The sequence below is a fragment of the Marmota marmota genome, unplaced genomic scaffold (assembly GCF_001458135.2).
Source record: "Marmota marmota marmota unplaced genomic scaffold, marMar, whole genome shotgun sequence".
Classification (NCBI taxonomy): Eukaryota; Metazoa; Chordata; class Mammalia; order Rodentia; family Sciuridae; genus Marmota; species Marmota marmota.
In genome coordinates, this window is record NW_026000101.1 from 15,414,503 (window position 1) to 15,442,048 (window position 27,546).

Below are 27,546 nucleotides of genomic sequence, written 5' to 3' on the forward strand. Positions count from 1 at the left end.
TAAAAAAAAAAAAAAAAAAAAAAAAGAAGAAAGAAAAGGAAATATAAATTAAGCTATGCTGTATGCTAGTTCTTGGGTTGTCCTTTTGTTGACCAGATTGTTTTGTTGCCTCGTATATCATATAGTATCACTTTTTAGCTCTCTGGCATTGGTTCTCCCTTCTTCATTGCCTTTTTGGTTTTTGCTAATTAATTGTATTGACTCCTCAATGCATAGTTTTATTAGATGGTTAAGGCAGTAACCAGCATACATATGTAAAAACAGAAAGGCCCTTCTTCCTTGCTCCCCAGCAGGGTGGTGAGTTTATAAGTTCACCCTGTAGGAGCTCTCCCTGGAACTTTGAATCTTTTTTTTTTTTTTTAAATTAATTAATTAATTAATTATTTTATTAGTTGCTCAAGACAATACAATGATCTTGACATATCATACAGGAACTTTGAATCTTGAACAGATGATGTCATTATTTAAAGAAGTGTTGGAGGCCATTTATTATAGGGATAGTACTTAAAGGAGATTCATGGGGCTCTTGGGACTGTGGGTTTTGTGTTCTAGTCTTTTCAAAATTCCTTTGGCTGCTGTTCATTTCTGAGTCTGGTTCTTCAGCTTTCTAACTAAATCTTTGAGTCTTCAGAGAGCCTTCTAATTATCATTCAAGAAAGCCAGAGTTGGGTTCTGTTGATTATAAGCCTTAACTGACAGATTATCATAACTACAGCTAGCTGTATTTTATACCTAAATAGATTTATTTCTTGTGATGTGTGATATTGCCAGAAAGCTTAATTGAAAAAAGTGATACTTATTTTGTTAATGATTTTTGTTAAAGTAATATTTACTAACTTTTAACAGTGGGCCTCTTAACAACAGTGGTATCTTAGAATCAAAAGAATTAAGAATTACTTTTGTTGTTGTTGGAATTGAGATTTCTTATTCACAGAATGGTTATGGGATGGGGTTGGAGATTGGGAATGCAAAATATGTTATGTAACATATATTTACTATTGGACTGTAGCATCTATTGATCTATATGATTACATATCACTTTATTCTTTAGTAGCACCAAATGTGCATTACAGATACTGTTGGGATCTGGCCAGATACCTGTTCTGTGCACTCCTGCTACAGCTTCTCTGAACTTTTGCCTCTAATGGCTTATATCTGTGACTCTTTCAAGGACTTCCTTTGGGTGACTGGCATCAACTACTGTAAGGGCTTGGCAGTTTACATCCCCCTGAGAAGTCTCTTGGCTGTTGACTGACTGGTGCAGGGCTATGAAAGACCAGTTCCTTTGCCTTGAATAAGCTCAAATTTAGAGGCATTTTTAAATACTCCAGAGCTCCCTTGTTAGATCAGGCTAAAGCTAGATTTTGTCTGAAATTATACCCTTGCTTGGCTGCTATTTCTTCCTTCTCTTGCTCCTCCCTCCCAGTTTCTCCTGGGAGAACCTCTTGATATCACTTAGACTTGAATCCTTCTCTCACAGTCTACTTCTGGGGAATCTAAACTAAAATAGCATGAATCATAAGCCTTCCTCATATTCATAATCTTTGGAAACACTTTTGGGAACATGGTAATACACTGCTATTTCCAACGCATTCTTAGAATATTGACTTTTGGCACTTTGGGATGGCCAAAACATATATTAAAAACGACACTAGTGCATTAGCTGCATTTCTCATTTGGTTTAACTCATGGCTCCCTTTTTACCTTATTGAGTTATGCTGGTGTTACTAGATATTAAATAGCTTATCTTAAAAGTCAGTCATTGCAGTCACAGCAGTGGATTGTCCCTCACTATGCATGAATCCTTACTGCTCCATTCAGAAAAATTGGTCAGTATTAATTATTTAATTGCATTGCCTGGTAGGTTATACAGTCACTGTTTATTTCAGTATTGCATCATGAGAAGCTTTTTATCCTGAAATGGTTTCAATAATAAAAGATTTTTCTTTTCCATAGCATTTGATAGATATTTTCATTTAGAGGGCTGGAGATGTGGCCCCGTGGTGAAGTTCTTGCTTAGCATGTATGAGGCTCTGGGTTTGATCCCCAGCTTCACCACAAAAAAGTGTGTGTGGGTGGATTTTCATATAGAACTATTTGGTACTGATGTGGGTTTTTTTTGGGGGGGGGGCATCATCATTTGACAGCTTTTTCTAATTGTTGGAGTTGTTATAGTCTGTTTAGGTTCTTTTTGTTTTTTTTTTTCCCCAAATCAGAGGTATATGTAGTTTGCTGAGGCATATGTAGTTTACTTAAAGAGTCAGGTTCTACAAGATTTGTTAAGACAAAACACCAGGTTTACTTATTCTTCCTGCTTCTAATGCTTTTTGTTGTTGTTATTTTTTTCTTCATGACTTATCACTTTCAACTCTTAGCTAATTCTTTGGGTATTACATATGCATGTTAAATAATATGCATGGAGCTAATTCTTAATTTTTTAATTTAGGCAGTATTTATTGAGTGATCCTTGGTTACAGATGAGACTTTTGTTCTTGACAAATTTGATTTCTCCTTTTAAGTTCTGTGTGTGTGTGTGTGGGGGGGGGGGTTCCTGGGGATTGAACCCAGTGCCTTGGGCATGCAAGGCAAGCACCCTACTAACTGAGCTACATCCCCAGCCCTCTCCTTTTAATTCTGACAGTTTTTCTGTATGCATTTTAATGTACATCCTTCATTCCCCCATCTTTCCAATATAGTTAGAGATTTTACTGATCAGCTGTTCTCTAAGTATGGACCAGGGACCCTTGTCTTACCCCCACCCAGACTTTTTCAAGGGATCTGTAAGGTCGGAACTTTTCATAGTAATAATTTAACTTACTTTTTAAAACAATGTACAAAGGAGTTTTCCAGAGATATTTTCCAGAGGCATGTATTGTGTGATCTGACTGCAGAAGCAAATATGAGAATCCAGTTGTCTTCTGTTGATGCAAAATGCAAAACCATGTCATTCATTTTTAAAAAAATATTTTTCATCTGCAGCTAATTAAGCCAACTGGGTTCCTTTACTTGTGGTGGCCCAGTGTGCAATGGCTGTAAACAGCAATCTCCTCGGTAGTGTATGCAGCCTGTTTCTCATATGGGTTGCCCTAAGGGACCTTGGAGACAGCACTTTGAGTAGATGTTCATATTTCTGATCTCATGGTGTCCCTCATCTAGGCTCCAAACAGGTATGTGGGGTGCCTTTGGGAAACCCCAGGGAACAGTGGCCAAGGTTCACATTGGCCAAGTCATCATGTCCATCCGCACCAAGCTATAGAACAAGGAACATGTGATTGAGGCCCTACGCAGGGCCAAGTTCAAGTTCCCTGGCTGCCAGAAGATCCACATCTCAAAGAAGTAGGGCTTTACCAAATTTAATGCTGATGAATTTGAAGACATGGTGACTGAGAAGCAGCTCATTCCTGATGGCTGTGGGGTCAAATATATCCCCAATCGTGGTCCCCTGGACAAGTGGCGGTCCCTGCATTCATGAGGGCTTCTAGTGTGCTGTCTCCTTCTCAGTCACACACACACCAATATATCCTGTATTGTATCCAAAAAAAAAAAAATATATATATATATATATATATATATATATACACACTTTTCAGTTGTCAATGGGCCTTTATTTTATTTATTTATATGTGATGCTGAGAATCAAACTCAGTGCCTCACACATGCTAGGCAAGTGCTCTACTACTGAGCCACAACCCCAGCCCTCAATTCATTTTTTGAAAATAATTATTTTTTTGTGAAATGTTGACATATAAATTTTTAAAAAATTATTGTTATGATGTCACTTTATTGAGCACTAATTAGGAAACCAATGTAATTGTTCATTACTAAAAATAGGCAAACAATTTTTAAAAATCACTTCTCCATTCCCTAGAGTTTTGTCCCTATTCTGTTTAAAATTCACTCTATTTCTTAGCACACCCCAGGCAGAGTCATAGTCAGGGCTTAATAAAAGACTAGTTGAAAATTTTTACATTGCCTGCACATCTACACAGTATAAAAATCAACTCTTCTGTCCTTTTCTTGTTTTGATTCCTTCACTTCTGGAACAATCACCTCTTACCCAGTAAAACTAGGCATTTCCAAAGTCACCTGCACATTACATATACTTGGAGGAGCTCTAGTTTTCAGAGGGATATCATAGTGTGTGTGTATCATTTGCAGCTGCCCAGAATCTTTTGAAAATCTTTCATTCGGGGTTACATTTGGTTAGCCTGCAAATTGTGAGTCCCTGTTTCCTAAGGTAGAATCATAGTTACTACAGTACACTATAAGAACTAGATTCCCTTGGTTCTGCATATATATCTGAGTGGAGTTGGGATGCAGATGTGAGCCATGGACAGTATTGAGCATTTAGACTACTCTGTTCAAAACTGTAACCATTTAAATTAATTAAAATTAATGGAAATAAAAAGTTCAGCTCCTTTGTCTCACTAGCTACATTCAAGAGCTCAGTAGCTATGTAACTAGTATACAGCATAACAACAGAACATTTCTATCATCATAAAAGTTCTATTGGACATTTCTGGTCTAGAAGGCAACAATGGCAGGTACTCTTCTGAGTAGTAAGCTAGAGCAAGGGACTTGCAAAGCAACATGTGATAGAATGGACAGTGGCAGTAGTGCTTTCTCTGGAATGGTTCCTAGATGTCTTTGGGTATTCCTTTCTGGCTTTGGGGCATCCAAGTATAGTTTTCATGTCCTTTTAGAGATTTTGTGATTGTCCTAATATCTAATCACAAATCTCTTTCTGTTTAAATTAGCTTAAGTTCATTGTAACTTAATTGAGAATTCTGATTTATACTGAGATGCTTTCTGACACACTTGATATTGGAGAGGGACAGTTGAATAATCTAATTGGTGCAATTTTTTTGGGCTCTGATTAACTTTGATCTTGGTGGATTTGATTTTCTTGCCAATCCAAACGATCATAAATTTAATGATTATATTGGGATGAAAGTAGGTGGCTATTGAAGAAAACTTAGTTTGGAGTATCTCCAAAAGATAATTGTACACGGATATAAGTAAAAGACAGGTGTCTTTTCAAGTTTTGATCATCTCTTGTTACCATTCAGAACTTCCAGAGCCCCTGGAGAGCAGGAATCTTGAATCTTCTTTATTGCCCTAAAGATGACCTGCTAACAAGGCATAACAGGAGTCCCCAGCAGCCCTAAAGTATTTTGAGAAGAGCCTGGAGGAACATTTGTTGATCTCAAGAATTATATGGAGGTTTGAGTGTAGGGCTTATGGAAAGTTAAAAGATTATATGCACTGTTTACCCATCTTCTTATATTACTTAAACTTCTGTCTTTGTTGGGGTCATTTTAGCTACCTCAGTAGCCTCTTCTCAAAAGTCTCTGGGCCTTTGGACAATTCCCTCAAAGTGCTGCTTCTGTGACCATAATTTCTTTTTGCTATTTATGCTTGTTCTATAGAAAGTAGGGACTGAATATTTTAGTGAATGACCTTTTGGGGAAAAGGGAGGTGGTTTCTTCTTATACTCAAGATTTAATTGACATATTAAAAGTAAGCTATTTTTTTCTCATAACTTCTGTTTGTTGCAAAAGAAAAACATTGAAAAGAATATTACATTCTTTAAAATTAAAATTTTGGGTTGAAATGCTGTTTAGTTGGGAAGTAGCAAATCTTACCTGGCAGGGTTGTTTTGAAGATTGTAAATAAAAAGTACTTAGCTTAATAACTGCAGGAATGTAGAGGACTTGAGTAACTGAACTATCTTTTATTATTACGTCCACCACTTACCTCCAATACTGTCACCCACACTGCTGCTGCAACATTGCCAACTCTGTTCTCTCTAGGAGAGAAACAATAAGCTGAATGTCTGCTGCTTTTCTGATAGGGCCCAGTTTTACATGGTCTCTAGTTTCTTAGTGCAACTCTGGGGCTTGTACAGCTTCTGCAACAACTCCCTGTTGTTTCAAACCAGAATGTTTCTCCCTTGTTATTGCTACAAAGTGGTCACTTTTTGAATTTGGCACTTACTAGTATATGAGTTTACTTTGGAAGGTAGAGGCTACCAGACCTGTGAGCTGTAATTACATTTTTGTTTAATCTCCTCAAAATCTTGAGCTCTTGGTCCCTGAGTGAGTTGGGCAGGGGTCCAGTATGGTATCTGCTGCTGCCCACCACTGTTGGCTCTTTGCTGTCAGCAGGAAATCTTGGCAAAGCAAGTAGGTATGTGGCAGTGGCTGCCTCCTTGTCTGTCTAGCTCTCCCACATCTGATAGTAAACAGCAGACATCTTCATTGGAAAAGTGTGTTCAGGTGATATATTTTGTTGTTGAAAAGTCATCAAAAGTTAAAAAAAAAAAAAAAGTAAAAGAATATGGCCAACATGTGGCTACTGCTTGGATACATCATTCCAATATTTATTTCCAGGTATAATGCCAGCAAAATGGCATATTATTCTCAGTTGCCATAGTAGACCCTTGGTTTTGGTGAATTTAGAGTTTTCCATTTCATTTATTTCCCAGGATCCAGAACAACTTTGGCCTGAACGAGTGGTTGAGCCTGGTAAGCCGTGTATCCATGTTGGCCTCTACCTCTAGCAATTTTTGTGAAATGCCATAATAGTATTTGTGAATTTGGAGATTTGCAAAAATATCAGGGTATATAGCTTTAGAATGTTAGGATCTAAGCCGGGTGCTATGGTACATGCCTGTAATCCCAGCAATTCAGGAGTCTGAGGCAGGAGGATCACAAGTTCAAAGCTAATCTCAGCAATTTAACTCTCAGCAACTTAACAAGAGAGTCTTTCTTAAAATAAAAAGGGAAAGTTCTGGGAATATAACTTAGTGGTTAAATACCCTGGGTTCAATCCCCAGTGCCAAAAAAATAAAAAATTAAAAAATGTTTTTAAAAATTTAATCTTAAATATATATATTTATATTTTAAAACCCACATAGTTCCATAAGGCTTATAGTTATTTTTTTTAATTGCTGCCTTTTCTTCCATGTCTCCTACCCCACTTCCCATGTGAATTTGCCTCCCCTTACTCCTAATATCCCATGTTATGACTATGTAAATCTTGTCCGCAAATGAACCACTTGGTATGCTACAACTAAACAACCTCTTATTTTTCCTGGGGCTAATCATTGCCTCATTTAAAAATTTTCTTGTTTCTTTAAGAATGTATTTTTACACTTTGATGAAACTGCTAAAGGCTTCCCATTCTCATCCACATCAGGTGATCTATCCATTCCTTTTTTTAAAAAAAACCCTTAGAGATTTTCTTCTTGGCTACTCCTTCTTCCTCTATTCTAGTCTGAACTGGTTGTTCTTGGCCCACTGCCTAGTTGTCATCTCAAGCTTTATCACCATCTAAAATTCTCTTTGCCTGTCTTCTGTGGTGGGTATTCTGTTTTCAATGTTGTTCCTTGATCTTTCCCTGATTTATTCTCAACTTTACGGCTTTAGAAGCTTCTTGAGACAGAAGATGAGGGAAGTAAAACCTTGCATTTTCAGTTCTTGCTTGTCTGAAAATGCCTTGGTTTACCCTCATAATTGATTGGTAGGATGTGGAATTCTAAATTAGAAATAATTTTCTTGGAGAATTTTGAAGGAAATATCTTCTAGTTTTCAACATTGCTTTGAAAAAGCCTAAATGTCAATTTTATTCCTGATTCTTTGTCACCTGCCCCCAACTCAGGATCTTTAAATCTCAGATGTTGTAAAATATCATGGTAATGAGCCTGGTGTAGTCATTTGTTTCTTCATTCATATCGTTGAGCACTTAGGGGCTCATTTAGTCTTCATAAGAAAATTCTTTGGTTCTAAAATTTGTTCTGATATTTCTTAAATTATTTTTCTCCTCTTTTTCTGTCTTTTGTCTTTCTTATAGTCAGAGTTGGACCTCATTACTTAATTCTTTTTTTAAAACTCCATTCACTTTTATTTCTCCTTTGTTATGTCTTTGAGAGTTCCTCAATCATTCTCTTTCAGCTCTTCCATTAACTTTTTGAAAAAACTTTTCATGCTGGGCATGGTGGTACACGCCTATAATCCCAGTGGCTCAGGAAGAGGATTACAGGTTCGAAGCCAGCCTCAGTAACTTAGCAAAACCCTGTCTCAAAATAAAAAATAAAAGAGGGCTAGGATGTGGCTCAGTGGTTATGCATCTTTGGGTTCAATCCCTGGTACAAACACACACAACTTTTTGCTATTTTTAATTTCTTCTTTTAAAAAAATTTAAAAGTACATTATTTCATGGATGTACTGTTCTTTCTTTCTGATGATGTTAATTATAGGTGTTTTCCCCACTGAGTCTTCTTTGCTTTTTCTTGCATTGCTTCTGATTCTTCCAAATGCTTCCCTGTCCCCATTTGTTTGCTGCTTTGTCTTTTGTTTTTTCTTCCAGTTTATGTTCCTCCTAAATGTTCATGTTTAAGAGTGAAGCACTGACTATGGTTGGAATCTGAGTAGGGACAGATGGGCTTCATAATGTGGAAACTAGATGGAGTCCCAATTGTTGTATCGGAGGGGCTTCCAAATATCAGGTTCTCCAGAGAAGAATCTCCAGGCTACTTCTTGGGTGGTATGAGTCTGGCTTCTAGTCTTCTAGCTGAAAAGGTCAGAGGGTATCCCATCATTTGAATGCAAACTTTAATTTAAAACTTTAGCTTTCAGTGTAGTGCTGATCCAGCCTCAGTGGTCACTTAGTGCCCTGAGTACAGGTTCAATTCCCCAGGCCCTGCAGGAGACTGGAATGCTTACTTTCCCCAGCAGGCCACCACTGCGAGAGGCAAGAGCCCCTTCCTTGTCTCCTGTTGTTCCCCTATCATAGCACTTGTAATTCTTTATATTAGAGTTGCCTGTTTCCCTTAAGGAACTGAATCCGATCATTTTCTCTCTATTAACTTAGGTGCATTAGCTATTTGTGTCCTGAGGCTTAGCCATGTTCAGCCAAATCCCATCCCAGAAGCCACAGATTGATTCTCTGGAGAGGGTGAAACAGCTTTTAGCTCTGTGGCTTCTTCAGCTGAAGAGCCTGTGGGCAGAAGGCACCAAGGAATGCCTTTTGAGAGTTACTGGCCTGGTATTTTAACCACATAATAAGAGATTATCCCAAGTCAAGGGTAGGGGACTTTGAACCAGCAGTCACAAAGTTCCTAGGAGATGTAGTAGTTTCTCAGATGAAAATAGGAAGTTCTTATTTCTAATGAGTCCAGAAGATAAAAACATACAGACATTTAATGTCTTCTTTTTAAATTTTTTAGTTTCAGATGGATACAATACCTTCATTTTATTATTATTTTTTTAATGTGGTGCCTAGGATCGAACCCAGTGCCTCATGCATGCTAGGCAAGCAGCACTCTACCACTGAGCCACAACCCCAGCCTGACATTTAATGCTTCTAAACACAGCATTGGAAAGCTATAGAGATATATGTGATATTTTAAGTAGTCAGAACAGTGAGTTTAGTACAGACTCTGTAGTTCAAAGTAGACTCTGAAAAACTGGCTTTGGACCAAGATTGTTTATCTTGTTTTCCTTTCCCATTTGTTTTTTAAAATTTATGTATAGGTTTATTGGGCTTTCTTGAGTTATAATGTATATACCATAAAATTGCTTATTGTAACAAATATGCATATTTTAGTACATTTTTAGTTGTATACCTGTGACCATAATTAGAACATTTAGAATTAGAACATTCTGTCATACCTACCCCTAAATCCCTTTTTCCATTTGTATTCATTCCTTAATCCTGTCATCTACTGTCTCTGTAGATTTATCTTTTCTATGCCCATGGGATTTTTTTAAATTGAGTAGACTTTCAGCCACGCCTCCTGTTTTCATCTCACATTTACTTTCCTTCTCCTGGCACCTGAGCCACTTGTTTCTGAGCCTTTGTGGAGAGGGATTTATATATGTCAGGTTGTTTTATCTACTGCCAGTTTAAGAGCATTTGGGGTATGCAAAGACTGTATTCATTCACTTGCTTCCCAGCTTCCAAAATGTCATTGATGTCTTTTCTCCCTTTCTGATTTTTCTAGAGTTCATACCTTTATTTATCTATTTACTTGATTTTTATTTTTTTAGTTATAGGTGGATACAATGTCTTTATTTTGCTTTATATGGTGCTGAGAATCGAACTTAGTGCCTCACGCATGCTAGGCGCGTGCTCTACCTCTGAGCCATGATCCCAGCGCCCCCTCTACCTTTTTAAAAAAATGTTTTTTGTTTTTTTTTTTTTTAGATGTAGATGGACCTTTGTTTATTCATTTATTTCTGTGGTGCTGAGGCGCAAACCCAGTGCTTCACACATGCTAGGCAAGTGCTGTATCACTGAGCGACAACTTCAGCTCCTAGGGTTTATACCTTTAAGATGACAACAACAAAACCAAAAATTATAGTATCTTTTTTTTTTTTTTTTTTGTACTAGGGATTGAACCCAGGGTTACTTAACCATTGAGCCACATCCCCAGCCCTTTTTTATACTTTATTTAGAGACAGGGTCTTACTGAATTGCTTAGGGCCTCACTAAGTTGTGGAAGCTGGCTTTGAACTTGTGATCCTCCTGCCTCAGCCTCCTAAGCCACTGGGTTTACAGGCATGCGCCAACGTGCCTGGGTGTAGTGTCTTTTTAATGGGGTTTCAGGAATGGGGTTGGGGGGGGGTGCATGTGTGTAATTTACTACCATCTAGAACCAGAAATCTTCCAGTTTAATTTTGATTTGCCCTTTTGCTTATTTAAGGTTGTGAAGACTGGAATTTCTTGGCATTCATTTGCTGCTCTAGAGAATGTAGAATCCTGACAGACTTGTGTGAGGTCAATATGCCTTCACACACACATTGGTCTTTTCTAACTCAGACCCTTGGTGTTCTAAGTGGGTCATATGAAATTATGGGAAGCTTATAAGGAGCCCACGTGTGTACACAAATTGGCATCTGCTCCTTATTTGACAAATTCTTAGTTTGGGTGCCCCTCATTGGAGACATCACAAGGTTTTAACAGGTATAGGCTTAGCCATCTGTACCTTTCTTTTTGTCTCACCCTTTGTGTTTTGGCTTTGCCTTATGCTTTTCTAAGTCTTAACACTTTTCTTTCTTTGTTTTTCCTATAGGATCATGGATTTTCCTGGTCACTTTGAGCAGATCTTCCAGCAGTTGAATTACCAGAGACTTCATGGCCAGCTGTGTGATTGTGTCATTGTAGTGGGGAATAGACATTTTAAAGCCCACCGCTCTGTGCTGGCAGCATGCAGCACACATTTTCGAGCTCTGTTCTCAGTGGCAGAGGGAGATCAGACCATGAACATGATCCAGCTGGATAGTGAGGTAGTGACAGCGGAGGCCTTTGCTGCGCTGATTGACATGATGTATACCTCCACCCTCATGCTGGGGGAGAGCAATGTTATGGATGTCTTATTGGCAGCCTCTCACCTGCATTTGAACTCTGTTGTTAAGGCATGTAAACATTACCTAACAACAAGGACGCTGCCCATGTCTCCCCCAAGTGAGCGCGTTCAAGAGCAGAGTGCCCGCATGCAGCGCTCTTTTATGCTGCAGCAGCTGGGACTAAGCATCGTGAACTCAGCCCTCAATTCCAGCCAGAGTGGTGAGGAACAGCCAGCCCCCATGAGCTCATCGATGCGCAGTAACCTGGACCAGCGGACACCCTTCCCTATGAGGCGCCTTCATAAGCGCAAGCAGTCTGCAGAGGAGCGGGCCAGACAGCGCCTCCGCCCCTCCATGGATGAGTCTGCCATTTCAGATGTCACAGCCGAGAATGGGCCTTCAGGGGTTCATTCTCGGGAGGAGTTCTTTTCACCAGATTCCCTGAAAATTGTGGATAATCCTAAAGCTGATGGAATGAATGACAACCAGGAAGATAGTACTATGATGTTTGACCAGACTTTTGGTGCTCAAGAAGATGCCCAGGTGCCTAGCCAGTCTGACAACAGTGCTGGTAACATGGCACAGTTGTCCATGGCCTCTCGTGCAACTCAGGTTGAGACTACTTTTGAGCAGGAAGCTGCAACTGAGAAAAGTGGCTTCCAATGTGAGAATCCTGAGGTTGGCCTTGGTGAGAAGGAGCACATGAGAGTGGTGGTAAAATCTGAGCCTCTGAGCTCACCTGAGCCTCAGGATGAAGTGAGTGATGTGACCTCTCAAGCAGAAGGCAGTGAGTCCGTAGAAGTGGAAGGAGTTGTTGTTAGTGCAGAGAAGATAGACCTCAGCCCTGAAAGTAGCGATCGGAGTTTTTCAGATCCCCAGTCCAGCACGGACAGGGTAGGTGATATCCACATTTTGGAAGTTACAAATAACCTAGAACATAAGTCCACTTTTAGTATTTCAAATTTTCTCAACAAGAGCAGAGGAAGTAACTTTAGTGCGAATCAAAACAATGATGATAACATTCCAAACACCACTAGTGACTGCAGGCTGGAGGGCGAGGCCCCTTACTTGTTAAGTCCAGAGGCTGGGCCTGCAGGCGGGCCCTCCTCTGCCCCTGGCTCCCATGTGGATAACCCATTCAGCGAGCCTGCAGACTCCCACTTTGTCAGGCCCATGCAGGAGGTGATGGGCCTACCCTGTGTGCAGACTTCAGGCTACCAAGGAGAACAGTTTGGGATGGATTTTTCCAGGTCTGGTTTGGGCCTCCACTCCTCCTTCTCCAGGGTAATGATGGGTTCCCCCCGAGGAGGAGCCAGTAACTTTCCATACTACCGCCGCATAGCTCCCAAAATGCCAGTTGTAACTTCTGTCAGGAGCTCACAAATCCCGGAAAACTCTGCCAGTTCCCAGCTAATGATGAATGGGACCACATCCTCATTTGAAAATGGCCATCCCTCCCAGCCTGGCCCCCCACAGTTGACCAGGGCATCTGCTGATGTCCTATCAAAGTGCAAGAAGGCCTTATCAGAACACAATGTCTTGGTTGTAGAAGGAGCTCGCAAGTATGCCTGCAAAATCTGCTGCAAAACTTTTCTGACTTTGACAGATTGCAAGAAGCACATCCGCGTTCACACAGGTGAAAAGCCGTATGCCTGCCTGAAGTGTGGCAAGAGGTTTAGTCAGTCCAGCCACCTGTATAAACATTCCAAGACTACCTGCCTGCGCTGGCAGAGCAGCAATCTTCCTAGCACTTTGCTCTGACTATTTGTCCTTAGGAGACAGTGCCAGCTAGTTGCGGGACTAAAACTAAAATCGTTTTGGTGGGTGGTTAATGCCATTGGGCTTGAGGCTTCCGCTGCCCAGTGGCTCTTGCAATTTTCAATGACTAGTAAGTGGAAAACTGTTCATGTAGCACTTGTGCTGCAGCATTTCTGAGTGAAATGCGCATCTGGGGAGAGGGATGTGATCCCTAGAACCAAGTTCTTCCTTAGGGTTGAGTGACATAGTCATAAAGTAGTTTGTAATTGATGTTAAAAGTGGCACACTTAAAAATTGAAGTGCAAAAAATTTTTTTAGCAATTTTTGTAAAGCTCTGTGAAGCATTTAATTACATATCCTATATGTAATGGGAATATTGTATCCCTGTACAGCGATGCAAAGTACACTTACGTGTAACCAGTGGCAACTTTGTGCCTGTCTGAAAGGAAGGCCCTTGAAGACAGGCCTGTTTGCCACAAATGCTTTAAAGTGTATCCTGAGCTAGTCCTAGGCCTCAGAAAGTACTGTATTTTTTATTTTTGTCTGATTTGCAGTCATAGATACTGCACTTTGGTGCTGACACTGGGCCCAGGGCAAGCATTCTCTTAGAATAGGTGTATATACTTTTGAATACATCTCTGTTGGATAGATGTTTTAAAAGTTTCTGGTTTTAAAGGCCAAGTTGTAAACGGAGTATGTACTTATATGGAGTGACAAGTAAGGTATTGTTTCTGTGTGTGCGGTTTTAGCAGTATTTTAACCAACTCGTATTACTGATGTCACAGTTCATCTTTGAAAGTCAGGAAAGAGCTAGTGTTTGTCTTTGTTCTGATGATGTGGAGTCATGTTTTGTGGGGTTTTTATGGTGCATTTACCTTTTGCTCCATCCAGACCTCAAAGGCCAGTCCAGTCTGACGCATCCCACCCTCGGACAAGCCCGTTCTCTGCTTCCTTTCTTCCTGTACCCACTATGGCATCCCTCCCAGGCCTAGATTCCTGTTTTCAGATACAAACTAACCAAAAATAATGCCACCCCTCCATGGGTTTTATTATTGTTATATACCATACTTTAAAAGTATAGACCCTAAACTTTTAGTTTGTTCTCCCAACTGAATACTGAGTGTAGTTTGAAATCCAAATGTGGTAGTGTTCATGGACCAGTATTTTCCAGGCTCTGTAAGAGAGTAAGGCAGTCCATAGCACAGAAGTCACCAGGAGCATTCAGAACTGTTGGGAGAAGCATTTGGGTCACTGCCCAGGGCCTTTATGGGCCTTCTTGTCTCACTTGCCCATTTGGGTCAATGCCCAGGGCCTTTCTGGGCCTTCTTGTCTCACTTGCCCAGCTTCACCTTGCTGTCCTCTGACACCATGCTATCGAGGGCTGTTGGTGGCACCTGTATCAGGCCACATCCTGGCTCACATAAACCAGGGGAAACAGCACAGGTTCATGCATCTCTGTAGAACTCAGTTAGGTTCATGCATGAACATGAGTTCATTTTATTTTTTTAATATGGCTTTCTCAGAGATACTAAACCATTTTTGTGCATAATTCAGAGAATTTATTCAGTTCTTATGTTTAGAAAACTAAGTATTTATGTGTCACCTAAAACAAAACTGAACGTGTCTTCTCCTCTTAATAATCTAGTGTGTGCAGTTACAAATCTGTGGATAAGCCCATAATGTTCACAGAGGGCTTGGCATCTCCTAGGAACTGATTCCCAGAGAGGAAAGCTCAAAGGGAAACCTGTGACTTTTCCTTTTGAGCAGATGTGGGAAAGACACCATTGGAGGATGTGGGGTCACCTGTGAAATCCAGTTCTACGTGTGGCTCATTGTCAGCAGTCCTTATCCAACAAGTTGTAAGGGGTTCTACAGCTACCACCACCATGTGACGTAGGACCCACATCCTGTGAGGAGTCAGATGGGTCAGCATGGAGTACAGGAGGCCCTGCCTGGGCCTAGGGCAAGAAGCCAATGACGCTGGCAGAACAGTGCAGCCCTCCTTGCCTTCCATTTTGAGGAGGTGCTGCCAGGAGCCTGTCCTCTTGTCCCTGCTCAGGCATAAGTGTACTTTGCTTTGGGGCCTGCCTCTGACACTCCTGGAGCCTTGCCTCTCCACTGCTGGATGGAACCTGGAATCTCATCTACCTCTTAGTTTCTACATGTGAGAAGCGAGCTTGCAGGCCAATGTCCCTCCACATGCTGTAGCACTTAAAAAATAATCCTAACGTTCCCTGAAAACCAGTCCCTGGGTTCCTATGATCTGGAGTTTGTACCTGGATTATCTGGTGTTGGGGACCTGAGTTTTTATTGGTTAGCCTTAATCACAGCCTGGCATAATCATGTAGAATCTCTTCTGGTGATCACATCATTAAGTTCATCAGGGCACCCATGTCAGTGGTGCTATGCTGGTCAAAAATTGAGATTTTGAAATAAAAAATTTGTCATATTTATGTCTGTAATTATATGTTCTTTTTCCTTGCTTAAGTTGTTAAGGTTGAAACAAAATAGGGAAGTAGTAGTTATTTCTCTGTTAGCCCTGCTTTGACTAGTACTTTTTAAAACTGAGCCCTCTATATAATGAAATTGTCAATCCATAACAGTAATTAGGTCATTCCACTCAAATTATTCCTTCTGCTTTCTCCAGCCCTTCATGTCTTTGAGCTGTGGACTTGGGTGAGCTTTCATTCTCAGTCCACCCACTTATTCTCGAGGACCAGCTCGACCATGGACTTTGTTCTGTACCTGCCTCCCAAGTTGAAATCTCCATTTGCCAGCATGGCTTGGCTGGGGAAGAGCTAGAAGCTGATTCAACACAAAGCAGGACTTTGGCAACAGCCCTAGTGGCCTGGCCTTAGGAAACAGTGAGTAAAGGTTGATTAAAAAGCACATCTAGCCAGGCACAGTAGTGCAGGCCTGTAACCCCAGCAATTTGGAAGGCTGAGGCAGGAGGATCACAAGTTCAAAGCCAGCCTCAGCAATTTAGTGAAGTCCTAGGCAACTTAGCAAGACCCTGTCTCAAACTAAAACAAAAGAGTCTGGAGATGTGGCTCAATTGATTCAAGCCCCTGGTACCCCCCCCCAGGAAAAAAAAAAAAAGAACATCTAGCCAGGCTCCCATGGTACACACCTGAAATTCAGGAGGCTAAGGCAGAAGGATCTTTCAAGTTCAGGGCCAACCTGGCAATTTAGTAAGTCCCTGTCTCAAAATTAAAAGAGCCTGGGATGTTGCTTAATGGTAGAGCACCCCTGGGTTCATCCCCAATACCAAAACAACAAACCCTAACTACCTGGGGGGCAAAGCACAAGATGAACAAAAGAAGCAAAGTGTTGATGCAGAAACAAATTTTGAAATTAGGAAACTCACCAGCTTCCAATTACTCTCACCAAGAAAAGAAGTGAGTTGTGACCTGCCCAATCCTTTCTTCCAATTAACTCGCCTTTGCAATATGTTCTCTTTAATTTCTCTGATGATCTAGGTGTCAGGTTCAGGTGCCATGGTTAACTGGGCTGTGCTTGGTGAGGGATAAGGGAAGAAATTAAGGCAGGATCTAAACATTAAAATGCCCAGGTGAGGGCTGGGGTGGGAAACAGGCAGCTCATTAGATGCCCCGAATTAGCAAAGGTAAGCAAATTGTCCTTTTGTTAGCTTCTGCCAGTCACAGGCTGAGACAGTCTCTCAGAAAATTATTTAATAATAGAATTACATGCTTTTGGCTCAGGTGTATCAAAGCACAAGAGGCAAGCACAACTGGCAGCACCAGTCTGCCCTGGCAGGATCAGTACAGAGCAGACTTCCCCGTGGCTCTTGCCTGTGGGTCCAAATTCAGCCGGGTGTGTCCAGTAGAACCTCAGGGCACTGTGGCTTCGGTCGTAAGGTCTCTTGTCTGGCTATAGCTTGAGTTCACTGGGCATTGGCTCCCCTCTCAGACCAGCTAGCAAGTTGTTAGCCGCCAACAAGGACATGATGTTGCGAGTTCTGTAGGTGGCACTGCCTATGTGGGGTAGGATGACTAGAAAAAGAGGAGATAAGGACAGCTCAAGACTGTAAGCCAGGTCTCCTTCCATGCCATGGATTTTCCAGTAAGAAGGAAACAGAGAACCTGCCTCAGTGTTCTTCTGTTTGCCTTCCCTCCTGTCACTCCCCCAGGCCTGGGGTTCACAGTAACAGAAAGGGGCAGAGGCTACTGAAACCCAGACACAGGTGGACCAGCAGATTTTGTAGCCTAAACACAACCGGGGCAAGGTGTAAGGGGCCTTGGTGCCCATCTAGACCCACCCCTTTGGTCACTAGATGGTGAAACCAGTCACCAACTTAGCTCAGGAGCTTAGGACTCTCCACCCACACCCTGTGACCCTGGAAGGGATGCCACAGGGCTTTTGACCCAACCCTCAACCCCACTCAGAGCAAGTGAAGTCTTTTGTCCCTGAAGAGTTCCTTTTGAAGCAGTGCCCATGGTGCTGAGCTGGCTCCAGACCTGAGGGAAAGGGGCCAGTTTTCTGGCTCGGAGCAACAGCCCTGACATTACAGCCAGTGTTCCTTGCAGGCTGGCATGGGGTGGGGAAAGTAGAATTTCTGAGGGATTCAATAAAGAGAACATTCATTGGGAAGACTGTGAAGGACTTGTTTGCATTTCCATTCTGGAATGTGAATGGACAACCCACAGCCCTGACCACTCAGTGAGTCTGGAGGCAGAAACCATAGCACTGTCTGATCAGAGAACTATAAAGAATTGCTATTAGGTATAAGTTGTTAACTAGGTAGCTGGAGAGGCAGAAAGCATGCACTAAGGCTGTGGTTCTCTAAGGATGGTACCAAGACCAGCAGCATTGGTGTCATCTAGGAATCTGTTAGGGGTGTGCACAGTCTCAGACCCCAGCCAAGACCTGCTACCCATAACCCCTTGGGGTGGGGCCCAGCAACCTGTGTCGGCTCAGTCCCTCTAGGTGATCAGCAAAGCATGAGAACCACTGCACTCAGTTTCCCAGATAGTGACTGCCAGAAGTTAGGGGGAAGGGTGGGATTGCTGAAATGCAGAAGGCTGAAGGAAGGGCCCTAGGAGCTAAAACTCAGACTCCTGGGGTGCCACTGACTGGTGAGGCCCCAGAAATGATTCTCCTGATGCCAGGGCAAGAAGTTTCACAAGCCACTCCAGGCAGGCAGGCAGGCAGATGGGAAGGCAGGAGGAAGCCGGCATCCAGTGCCCCATACTGACAAACCTGGCAGCACCAGAGGGCACAGGAGAAATGGGGTATACAGAGGCCCTGCCCTGCCCACAAAGCAGAACAGAGAAGGGGGTCTTTGCTGAGAGAACAGCTTTATAACTGGTACTAGTTTTAAATACTAGTATTGTCATTACTTATTTCTCATACACTGGGAATAACAATTTATAGTAGTGGGATTTACCCATGGAGGTTGGGGTAAGATATAAAGCCAATCCACTGTTCGTCTTAACAAATCCACCCATTCTCCTTTAGGGACAAAGAGTCACTAATAGCCTGAACATGCATGGAGTTTGGCTATGCCCCTTGTGTTCAGCACTGTTCACGTAGCTTCACACCCAGCCCACATGACCACCTCTAAACACTGGGCCCACCAGGCAGTGATGAGTGTGTGGAATGCAGGGTCCTTACCACAGTTCTTCAGGGTCAGGAGTGGGTGGTTTGTAGGCAGTGGTTCCGGGGTCGTCACGTCCAGTCCAGCAGCTGCAATCTGACCACTGGCCAAAGCCTGGTACAGGTCATCCTGGTTTACAACATCTCCCCTGCAGATGACAGTTGGTGATATGGGTGCCCCAATGCTCCCTCCTTCCAGGCCACTTTTAGGGCAGAACAACCCACAATATGAATTTTTCCACTAACCTAGCACTTGGTAGTGACTTTTAAAGCAATATATCTTAGAGTACACTTACGGGAAGTCTTTTTCTTTTTTTCTTTTGGCATAACTGGGGATTGAACATAGGAGTACTCTACCACTGAGCTACACCCCCAGCTCTTTTTACTTGAGATAGGGTTTTGCTGAGGCTGTCCTTGAACTTATGATTATTCTGCCTCAGCCTCCCAAGTCTTTGGAATTACAGGTATGTACCATGGCACCCAGCAGGAATACAGATCTTATACTCAGAGAAACCCTAATCCTGACACTTTCTAGGCAAGTGACCCTAGTGAAGTATCGCACTTCTCTGAACTTCAGGCTCCTCCTCTGTAAGACAGAATACCATCTAGCTCCCACTTATATGCACTATGGCATAAACAGGGCTCAGAAGTCTGCATTTGTTTTGGCCTTCTTGGCGGTGTTTCTAATCAGGCTGGCCCCAGACCACCCACTGAGAACCACAGCGTGCCATCAGGCACCTGCCCGAACAAGGGCAGAGAAATGAATAGATACCAAACTGTGTCCATCAAAGTGAGCCACTACAGAAGGAAAGAACTGAATTTCTAGCAACTTTAGAAGGCATTAAATCATACATGTGCACAGTACTGAGCACCCATGTGTGTCCTGACACACATGGGTGCTCAGTAAATGGCAGGCAGGGCTACCATTGGCCACCAGCGCAAGTCCTTGATTCTTACACTTTGCACTTCTGTGTAGCTAAACACTGGAAACTACAAACACTTTTGGGGTGCATGAACCCTCATCCAATTCCTTCCTCCAAACTTATTTAAAAGGTTCAAAGGGTATCAACTGGGAAGGGGTTAGAGTGGCAGAGAAGGGAGGTCTGCCCCCAGTACATGCCCAGTTACCTGAAGGCACACCTGGGGATATGTGGGGGAGACAGGAGGAGTTTTAGGGTCTGACTCCACAGAAGCATGAAGGTTCAAACCATCACTGAGCTCCTGGCAGGCTCAGCAGTGTGGGAGGTCAGCCTCCAAGAAGCCATCCAGATCAGAAAGCCCAACTCTTTGTGGTAGGGAAAGACCTGCCTCAGGATCCCTGGTGACGTGCCACCAATATCAGGCCTTCACTCCCCGAGCCACACCACTGTGTGGCTCTGACTGCTTTTCTTCCTATCCTGCTGCGTGGCCTTAACTATGTTTCTGAGTTGCTGGTCCATCAGTTGGTTTATGGTGACTGGCAAGCTCAGCCTGAGCTCTCATCAACAACCCACAGGGAATAAAACCCCAGACTACAGCAGCCATCGGGGAAGCCCCTCTCCAGGCCTCCTGGGTGACCCAGGGATGCCCGGTGCCTTAGGCTACCTGCTGATGTTGACAAACACGGCAGTTTTCTTCATCTTCTGGAAGAAGTCCCTGTTGCAGAGGCCCTTAGTTGCAGGGGTTAAGGAGCAGGCTACGACGATGAAGTCAGACTCCGCGGCCAGTTGGGCAATGGGCACTAGAGATGGGCAGAGCTCCATCAGAGGCTGTGTCCAGGTTAGGGACAGCAAGATGGTGTACCCCCAATCCCCAAAACAGAACCTCCCAAGACACTTCCTGAAGGCCTTGTATCTACCTGGACAGCTCTATTAGTCTTACAGGTAGGGAATGGCCAGACAGGGGCAGGAGGTTCACAAATGGCCCTCAAGGTCACACAACAGGATCTGGGCTACTCTGGATTTCACCACTTTCAGGATGGATGTGCCAAGGGGGAGGAATGGTTGAGATCCAGCCTGCCCTCTGCTCACCACACTGTGCAGCACCCCCTCCCCTCAGGAACTGAACCCACCTGGACCAGGTACATATGCAGCCTGGGTTGAGGATCGCCAGATTAAGGATAAGGAAACAAAGTGCTCAGCAACTCTTCAGCCCTGCACATCCCATGGTTCTGCCCATGGGTGGAGGGAATGCCCTGCACCCCCCTGAATGTCCTGTGCCCAGGGCAGGAAGATAACACACCAGGGCCACGCAGTCCCCAGACCACCTGGAACCCCTGCATCTCACCTGCCAATGCCATCATTGAAGAAAAGAACCTACTCTCCCCCCCAGCAGCACAGCTGGCTCCTGTGGAATCGAGGTTTTACTTACCAAACTCCGCCTGGAGTTCTGCTGCTTCCTGAGGCTTGGGCTGGCGCCCTGTGTACAGAAATCTCTGGACACCAAATGGTTTCAGACGCTGTGCAATGGCCTGACCTAGAGGAAATGAGTCAAGAGTCCATAGCTTGTTCCCTACCCTTCAGAGGGCAGGGGCAGCACCCAGCAGCTCCATGGACAGGAGACCCTCAGAAGTAGGGCCTTTTATCAGTATGCTGCCATGTTAACTGTTCCTGTCTTATCAGAGCTCAGGGTTGTCTAGGTGTAACCAGGCCCCAGCCAGCCCACTAACTTCAGGGATCTGGAAGCAGTGCCATAGCTCCTCTGTGGCTGTGACTGGCTTATGCTGTCTTCACATGGCCCAGTCATCTTGAGGGCCGTTTGTGAACCTTCTCCAAGGACTACACCTGGCAAACTAGGAGATGCCTGGCAAGTGGTCTCCTCCCTCCCTTTAGATCCACTGCTTCTGCCAAGGCAGTCTAGACTGTTTGGTGGTTTGTCCACCTGCCAACTTGCTTTAACCTCTAAGACCTTTTCAAATATGCTACTGCTGAGACAGGCTTGGGCAGTTGCTGGGCTCCTCCATGCAACTCTCCAGCTTGCTCCAGACAGGTTATCCACACTCCCTACCCTTCACCCCTGCACCAGGAGGATAATGAACCACTGACAGCTGCCTTCCTGTTAGACTTCTCCAAATAGGAGCCACTGGAAGAAAAGTGGCTCTGCTGCACCTGTAGAGTGACAAATAAACTCTGCCCACTGAGCCCTGTGGTTCCTGAGAAGGCTTCATAAGTCAGTGCCTTAGAGAACCCAGGTCTGGGGGAGCACAGGCTCTCCCACAGTAAACCACTCCTCAAAGCCCCAGCATCTGTAACCACCATTTTTTTTTTTTTTTAATTTGCAGTACTGGGGATTGAACCCAGGGGTTATTTTACCACTGAGCCACATCCCCAAACTTTTTTATATTTTTATTTTGAAATAAGGTCTCATTAAAATTGCTGAGACTGGCCTCTAACTTGAAATCCTGCTTCAGGCTCCTGAGTCACTGGGATTATAGGCACATGCCACTACACCCAGCTATTATTTATTTGAGACAGAGTCTTGCTGAATTGTCCACGTTGGCCTTGGACTTGCAATCCTCCTGCCCGAGCCTCCCCGGTACCTTCATCTGTTTTTTTTTTTTTTTTCCCCCTGTGGTGCTGGGGATTGAACCTAGGGCCTTGTGCCTGCAAGGCAAGCACTCTACCAACTGAGCTATATCCCCAGCCTTCATTTGTTCTTTATGGAGCTAGAAGTCTCAGGAACCCTGGCTTCTAACACATAGTGTGTCCTGATTTTATTTATGGATTCCTTTGCCTGTGTTCTGTGAAGTTGTGTCTTCTCATCACAGATGTCCCTACAGCAGGCAAAGTGGCCTGACAGTATGCAGTTCAGGCAGCCTTTCCAAGAAGGACCCCCGGCATCCAGGTGTGGGGCACCAGGCACTGGGTACAGCCGCCAAGGAAAGAGCAGGCAGGCGTGTCGGGGGGGGTCTTACCTATGCGCCCCAGCCCCACGATGCCCACAGTGCTCTGCGTGAGTCCGTAGCCACACATCCATAGGGGTTTCCACGAGGTCCAGCCACCACTGCAAGAAGGAGAGAGGGTGAGCGGCCTGGCCTTGGGCAAGACAAGGGCCCACTGGGACTCACACACCAGCACCCCTGCTGTGGTCCCAGATTTAAACCTGCCCAGGTCAAATGACTGCATGTGGGATGGGTGACATCCCAACCACTCAGCACTGTGAGAATGCCGTAGGGACCACTCCTTCCTTAAGGCCACCAGGGGACACAGAAATTGAGGGCTCCCAGGCCTCAGAGGCTCTGGCCCCTTTTGCACATGGGTAAACTAGGAAGAGTAATTTGCCTGAGGTCACACTGCCAGGGAACTGGGATCTGGGATTCTAGATCACGTTCTCTCAGTAAAGCCACAGTGTCCCTGTTGCCCTAGCTTGAGCCACCACTGTGAGTGAAGGTGCTGACTCCCTGACAGGACAGTGAGAGGACACTCAGCACCACGTGAACTCAGCCATGTCCCCTGCTTGGCCTGCGTCCTAACCACCTTCTATGGGGGCCTGCACATACACCTCTGCCCACGCTCCCACCACTCCTGCTCTTGAATGCCTTCCCCGACTCTAGAGGTGCAGAGTGGAGTCCCTCATTGGGAACCCACAGGCCACAATTCTGGCCTTTATGAAGGTAGATGGAACCCACGGTGTGCTCCACATGGCACCCTCTGCAGGTCTGGAGTAGCACCCTGTTCCTAACACTGAAAATTCATGAGCCTCGTGGTAATGTGGTCAGATGTGGCTCCCTAAAGTATTATGAGACCATTTCGGCCCTCTGGGCTTCTTGATTTGGGCACCCTGGGTGCTCAGCATCACCCAGTGCACAAGAGGACTCTACCTGCCACCCTGCGATGCCAGCCCTGATCTGCTCCCACGCCCTCACCAGCCAGCAGAGTTTCCTCATCCCTTAGGTACCCTCTTCCCCCCAACTTTACCACGGGCCCTGTTGGCTGCAGCTCTGCTGAGTCCTCTCCCCTCATTAGCTGGGGCACAACCTGCACCAAGAGCACATCTAGGCCAGGCTAACTGCAGTGCTCAGAGCCCGCTGCTGAGTACAGCCCACTTTCCCGCCAAGAATCACTCACTTCTTTACTTCCTCCATGGCCTCTGGCAACCGGCGGCAGGTGGTGAGTAGCAGAGAGACAGCAAGTTCTGCAGTGGCATCTGTCAGAACATCTGGGGTGTAGCCCACCCGGATCCCACTAGGAATCAAACATCTGGTGGTAACATCCGCCTCGAGCACCTTCACCAATGTCTACTGTAGTGTCATGTCCATGATGTTGTTTTGTTCCTTCTTTGCTCTGTCTACCAGGAAGCTCAGAATTGTAAATGAGCACTAAGGAACTGTTAGTCCTCATTCCTATTTGGGTTATCTCCCATGTTAGGAGGGATATGAAAATGGAAGATTGGAATTTAAAGTCTGGGGCCAGTAACTACTTAATCTTTCTGAATTTCCTCGTTGGAAAAGAACATAATAATAACACTTGCATTTTCTACATCTAGGGGAGTTGTGAGGATCACAAAAGGTTTAACAAACATGAAAGGGTGATATCAGAGGTACCCACTGTTTCTGACCTTGAGTTTGTTTTAACTGACTGGTATACCTGTGGATAAAATTCATCACCAGTCACCTGAAATTCCCACTGAATGGTCAAGAGCAAAAACAAATGGCTCCCACTCTCTTGAGAGTCGCCCTCATTCCAGGATGCTTTCAGAGCCCCAGCTACCTTACCGCTTCTTGATTTCATCCAAAGCCAAGTGGTCGACGCCCACGGACAGAGTGCTGATGACTTTGAGGTTGGCCCCTGTTGTATGGAAAATGCATTGTTTGCGTCTTTCCTCACGGAACTCAAAGCCTTAACACTGGGGACTATCCAGTGGACACCTGTTTATTATTATTTTCCTAGACAAAGAGAAAAGCCTGGCATCTCTGTTCCTCAGGTAAATCTTCAAACACACACAATGGCTCAGGGAGGCTGTGTCCTGGCCCAGTCACCAGCAGGGCTGGGGTTCCCACCAGGGCCTCAGACACCAAGGCCCCTCTTTGACCCACTGGACTGTCCACCCAGTGAGACCTTGAATCTCCATCGGCCACCCTAGGGTCTCCCCATGGATACTTCTGAGAGTGCTGAGATGGTAGCTGGGCAAGGTCAGGGCTTGGAGTGGCTTGCTCTGATTCACAAGAATCTCTCCAAATGTGGCAGCCTTGGAGTCAAATCTTCTTCTCCAAAATGCCACAACACAACTTCACAGGGGATGGTGACCTTCCCTGTGAATGAGGTCATGCAAACATCCTAGATGCCTGTTGGTGCTGGGCACTGAGCTGCACACAGACCCAAACAGGGCAGGGTCTTGCTCAAGGTCACAAAGTAAGTTTATGGTGGGGTGGGAGGAGGGCCCAGGAGCTTGAGTGCCCGCCCCCAGCCCTACCTCATGGGCTCCACCCTACAGTCTTTGCCCTCCTTGGGCCTCCCCCAGGGACTCAGAGCAGGGAGGAAGGGCATCAAGAGCCAGATGGGAGCAACTACTCCTCTGGTCACCACTTCAAGGGAGGCCCTCAGAATGTACAGGCCTGAGGCAGCCTCAGAATCCATGCACACACCTGCAGCATCTAGGATACCCTTGTCCACGCGATCAGAGAGGAGGCAGAGCAGGCCGTGGGCCCCCACCACATGACGCTCCAGTTCCTTGCTGGGGATGGGCTCATCTGAATCCCACTGCTCCACCTCGCAGCTGAAGGGAAGGAAGACCAACCACTCAGGAGATGCAGGGCCCCAGCCCCTCTCAGACTGGCAGGCAGCATCTTCTGCTTGCTCTGGCTTCAGGCTGCCTGGCGCTGGTTCAGGCGAATCAGGGCCAGATGTGGGCGACCTCAGAAGTGTCCACAGAGTGGTTGGGGTGGGAGTGAAGGGCTATCACAGAACACAGGAAGCCAACAAAGGCTTGGGGCCCCCAGATCAGAGCCTAAGTGGAAATGGGGAAAGTCCTGGGGACAGTTCTCAGCTCAACACCAGAAGAGTTTTCTCACATTCACAGGGGGCCTTTGGGGGGCCAATTATAGGGTAGGATGGGGAGGGGGGTGTTACTGCATTGGATAGAGCCTGGCTTCAATGATCACTGGTAGTGTGCGAATGGAGCTGTTTCAGCAGCTATGCGTGGGGATGTGAGTCTAGGGCTCTTTCTGTTCTATGAGTCCATGAAACTCAAAACTCCCAACATAGACTTTGCCAGGAAAGATAAGTTCAAGGCCAATCAACCCGGAGGAGCAATAAGGTGTGCTTCCACAGAGCTCCTGGAAACTGGGTACTCCTTCCAGCCAGGGCAGCCAGGGCTTGGGGCATAGCTCAGTGGTAGCATGTTCAAGGCCCTGGGTTTGATTCCCAGTACTATGAAAAGACCGAAAAAGAATTCAATGCAGCCAACATATATGATGAGTCTGTATGTAAGCAAGATGCAGGATGGCTGCTGGCACCTCCCAGCAACCCCTGCAGCAGCCCCTGCAGCAGCCTGACCTGAGCCCCCAAGTGAGCATGGCAAAGGTGCTACAGCAGTGGGGGATTCCTCTTCTCCCTTTAGTACAAAACAGGCCCTCAGCAGATGCTGTGTTACACTGAACAGAATTCAAAAACAAATCTCATTTTCCCTAGAATTGGTTCCTGAGGCTGGGTGCCGCCTTTTCCCTGTCTGATACTAGAAGTGCAAACACTGCAAGATGCAGAAGTCTGACTGTGGTCACACAGCTCCATCACCTAGAGCAGTGTGACTCTGGGCAAGGTATTCACCCCTTCTGACCTTTTAAATTACTAAAATACAAATTCTAATACTAACTTCACAGTGTTACAAGGATTAAGTTTACGTATGTAGGCACCTGGCAAGGCTGGCCCACAGAAGTGGTTCAATGGAAAAAGAGTCAACAAAGTCCCCTGCCAACCATCTACGTGGCCAGTACAGTGACCACCACTAGTCTCTGACCCCACCTGCTATCAGCCAACCTCACAAGATAAAGAATTAACAGCATGGACTTTGCCTCATGGGCAATCTCTCTTCTCAGAAGGCTGATGACCAACGCTCAGGGTCCCTCCTACTGGCCCAGTGCCAGGTCCTGAGTTCTGGCTAGAAGCCCGGGAAGAGCTGGACCCTAGAATAGATAATCAAAGTCTCCCCAAAGCCCGAATCCTGACCCGGCCGGACACAGCTGGAAAGGAAAGTCTGACCAAAGCATAAGCTCCAGGCCCTGTCTGTCTGGTCCCTGGTATCACCTCAGCCACCTCCATAAACAATTGGGGTCTCGCAAGGACGCCACCAGCCCGCCCAGCGCAGCTCGGGGCGCCTCCTAAGGAGCTCCTGGAGATCGCTGAGTCACCCAGTGCAGGGTGCCTGGGACTTGGGGGCGGGTACCCGCCAAGCGCGGCCGGGCCGGGGTGCTGAGGCTCCGCAGCCGCTGGCGCCTACCAAGACGGCCCGCCCCGCGGGGGACTCCGCGCACCGAGCTCTTACTCTGTGGCCTGGGCGAGCGCGGCTCTGCCCTCGGGAGGAATCCTGCGAGTAATGAACACCTTCATGAGTCTCGCCAGCCTCATCCAACCCGCAGCCGCTGGACACTGACGGACCTAGCCCGACCCACCACGACGGAAATAGGAGGAGCCGTGGCGCTGGCCTGGGCGGGGCATCGAGGGGGCGTGGCCGGAGCTGGAGGCGGGGCGGGCTGGTAGTGCGCAGAGGGAGCTGTTTTGCAACTGCGTGGGGATGGGAGTCTAGGGCTCCACTGTGCTTTGTGCTTCTGTGTGTGCCTGCCTGCCTGCCCTAGTGGCACTGAGACTGCTTCGGTCGGGGTCGGGAGTGACACAGCTGAGCATGAACA

The 27,546-nt window shown here is 45.4% G+C and overlaps 2 protein-coding genes and 1 non-coding gene across 7 annotated transcripts in view; 2 read left to right on the forward strand and 1 right to left on the reverse strand.

Annotated features, from left to right (window-relative positions):
• The window catches only part of Zbtb5 (zinc finger and BTB domain containing 5), a 30,987-nt gene extending 15,425 nt beyond the window's left edge, over positions 1-15,562 (forward strand). For both annotated transcript variants that reach the window (XM_015492313.2, XM_048783354.1), the window contains exon 2: positions 11,078-15,562. In XM_015492313.2, the coding sequence (XP_015347799.1) occupies positions 11,082-13,112 (2,031 nt within the window). In that variant the 5' untranslated portion in view covers positions 11,078-11,081 and the 3' untranslated portion in view covers positions 13,113-15,562. The remainder of the gene's footprint in view (positions 1-11,077) is intronic.
• LOC125610734 lies at positions 2,974-3,108 on the forward strand. Its single transcript, XR_007340734.1, has one exon. It is a non-coding gene; the product is annotated as a small nucleolar RNA SNORA70 (small nucleolar RNA).
• Positions 8,164-27,340, reverse strand: Grhpr (glyoxylate and hydroxypyruvate reductase). 4 transcript variants are annotated; one of them, XM_048783355.1, is made up of 10 exons: positions 27,183-27,282; positions 26,713-26,823; positions 25,288-25,418; positions 24,418-24,490; positions 23,771-23,887; positions 22,618-22,706; positions 21,075-21,179; positions 20,310-20,445; positions 18,744-18,874; positions 16,787-17,122 (listed from the first exon to the last, which is right to left on the reverse strand). In XM_048783355.1, the coding sequence occupies exons 2-10, from the start codon at positions 26,715-26,717 to the stop codon at positions 17,001-17,003; spliced, it is 909 nt and encodes a 302-aa protein (XP_048639312.1). In that variant the 5' UTR covers positions 26,718-26,823; positions 27,183-27,282; the 3' UTR covers positions 16,787-17,000. The 4 variants fall into 4 exon arrangements, with proteins under 4 accessions (XP_048639313.1, XP_048639312.1, XP_015347800.1 ...); XM_048783356.1 differs by lacking the exons at positions 16,787-17,122; positions 26,713-26,823 and adding an exon at positions 8,164-8,574 and having other exon boundaries at positions 27,183-27,340; XM_015492314.2 differs by lacking the exon at positions 26,713-26,823 and having other exon boundaries at positions 27,183-27,340.
• Positions 27,341-27,546: the final 206 nt, after the last annotated feature.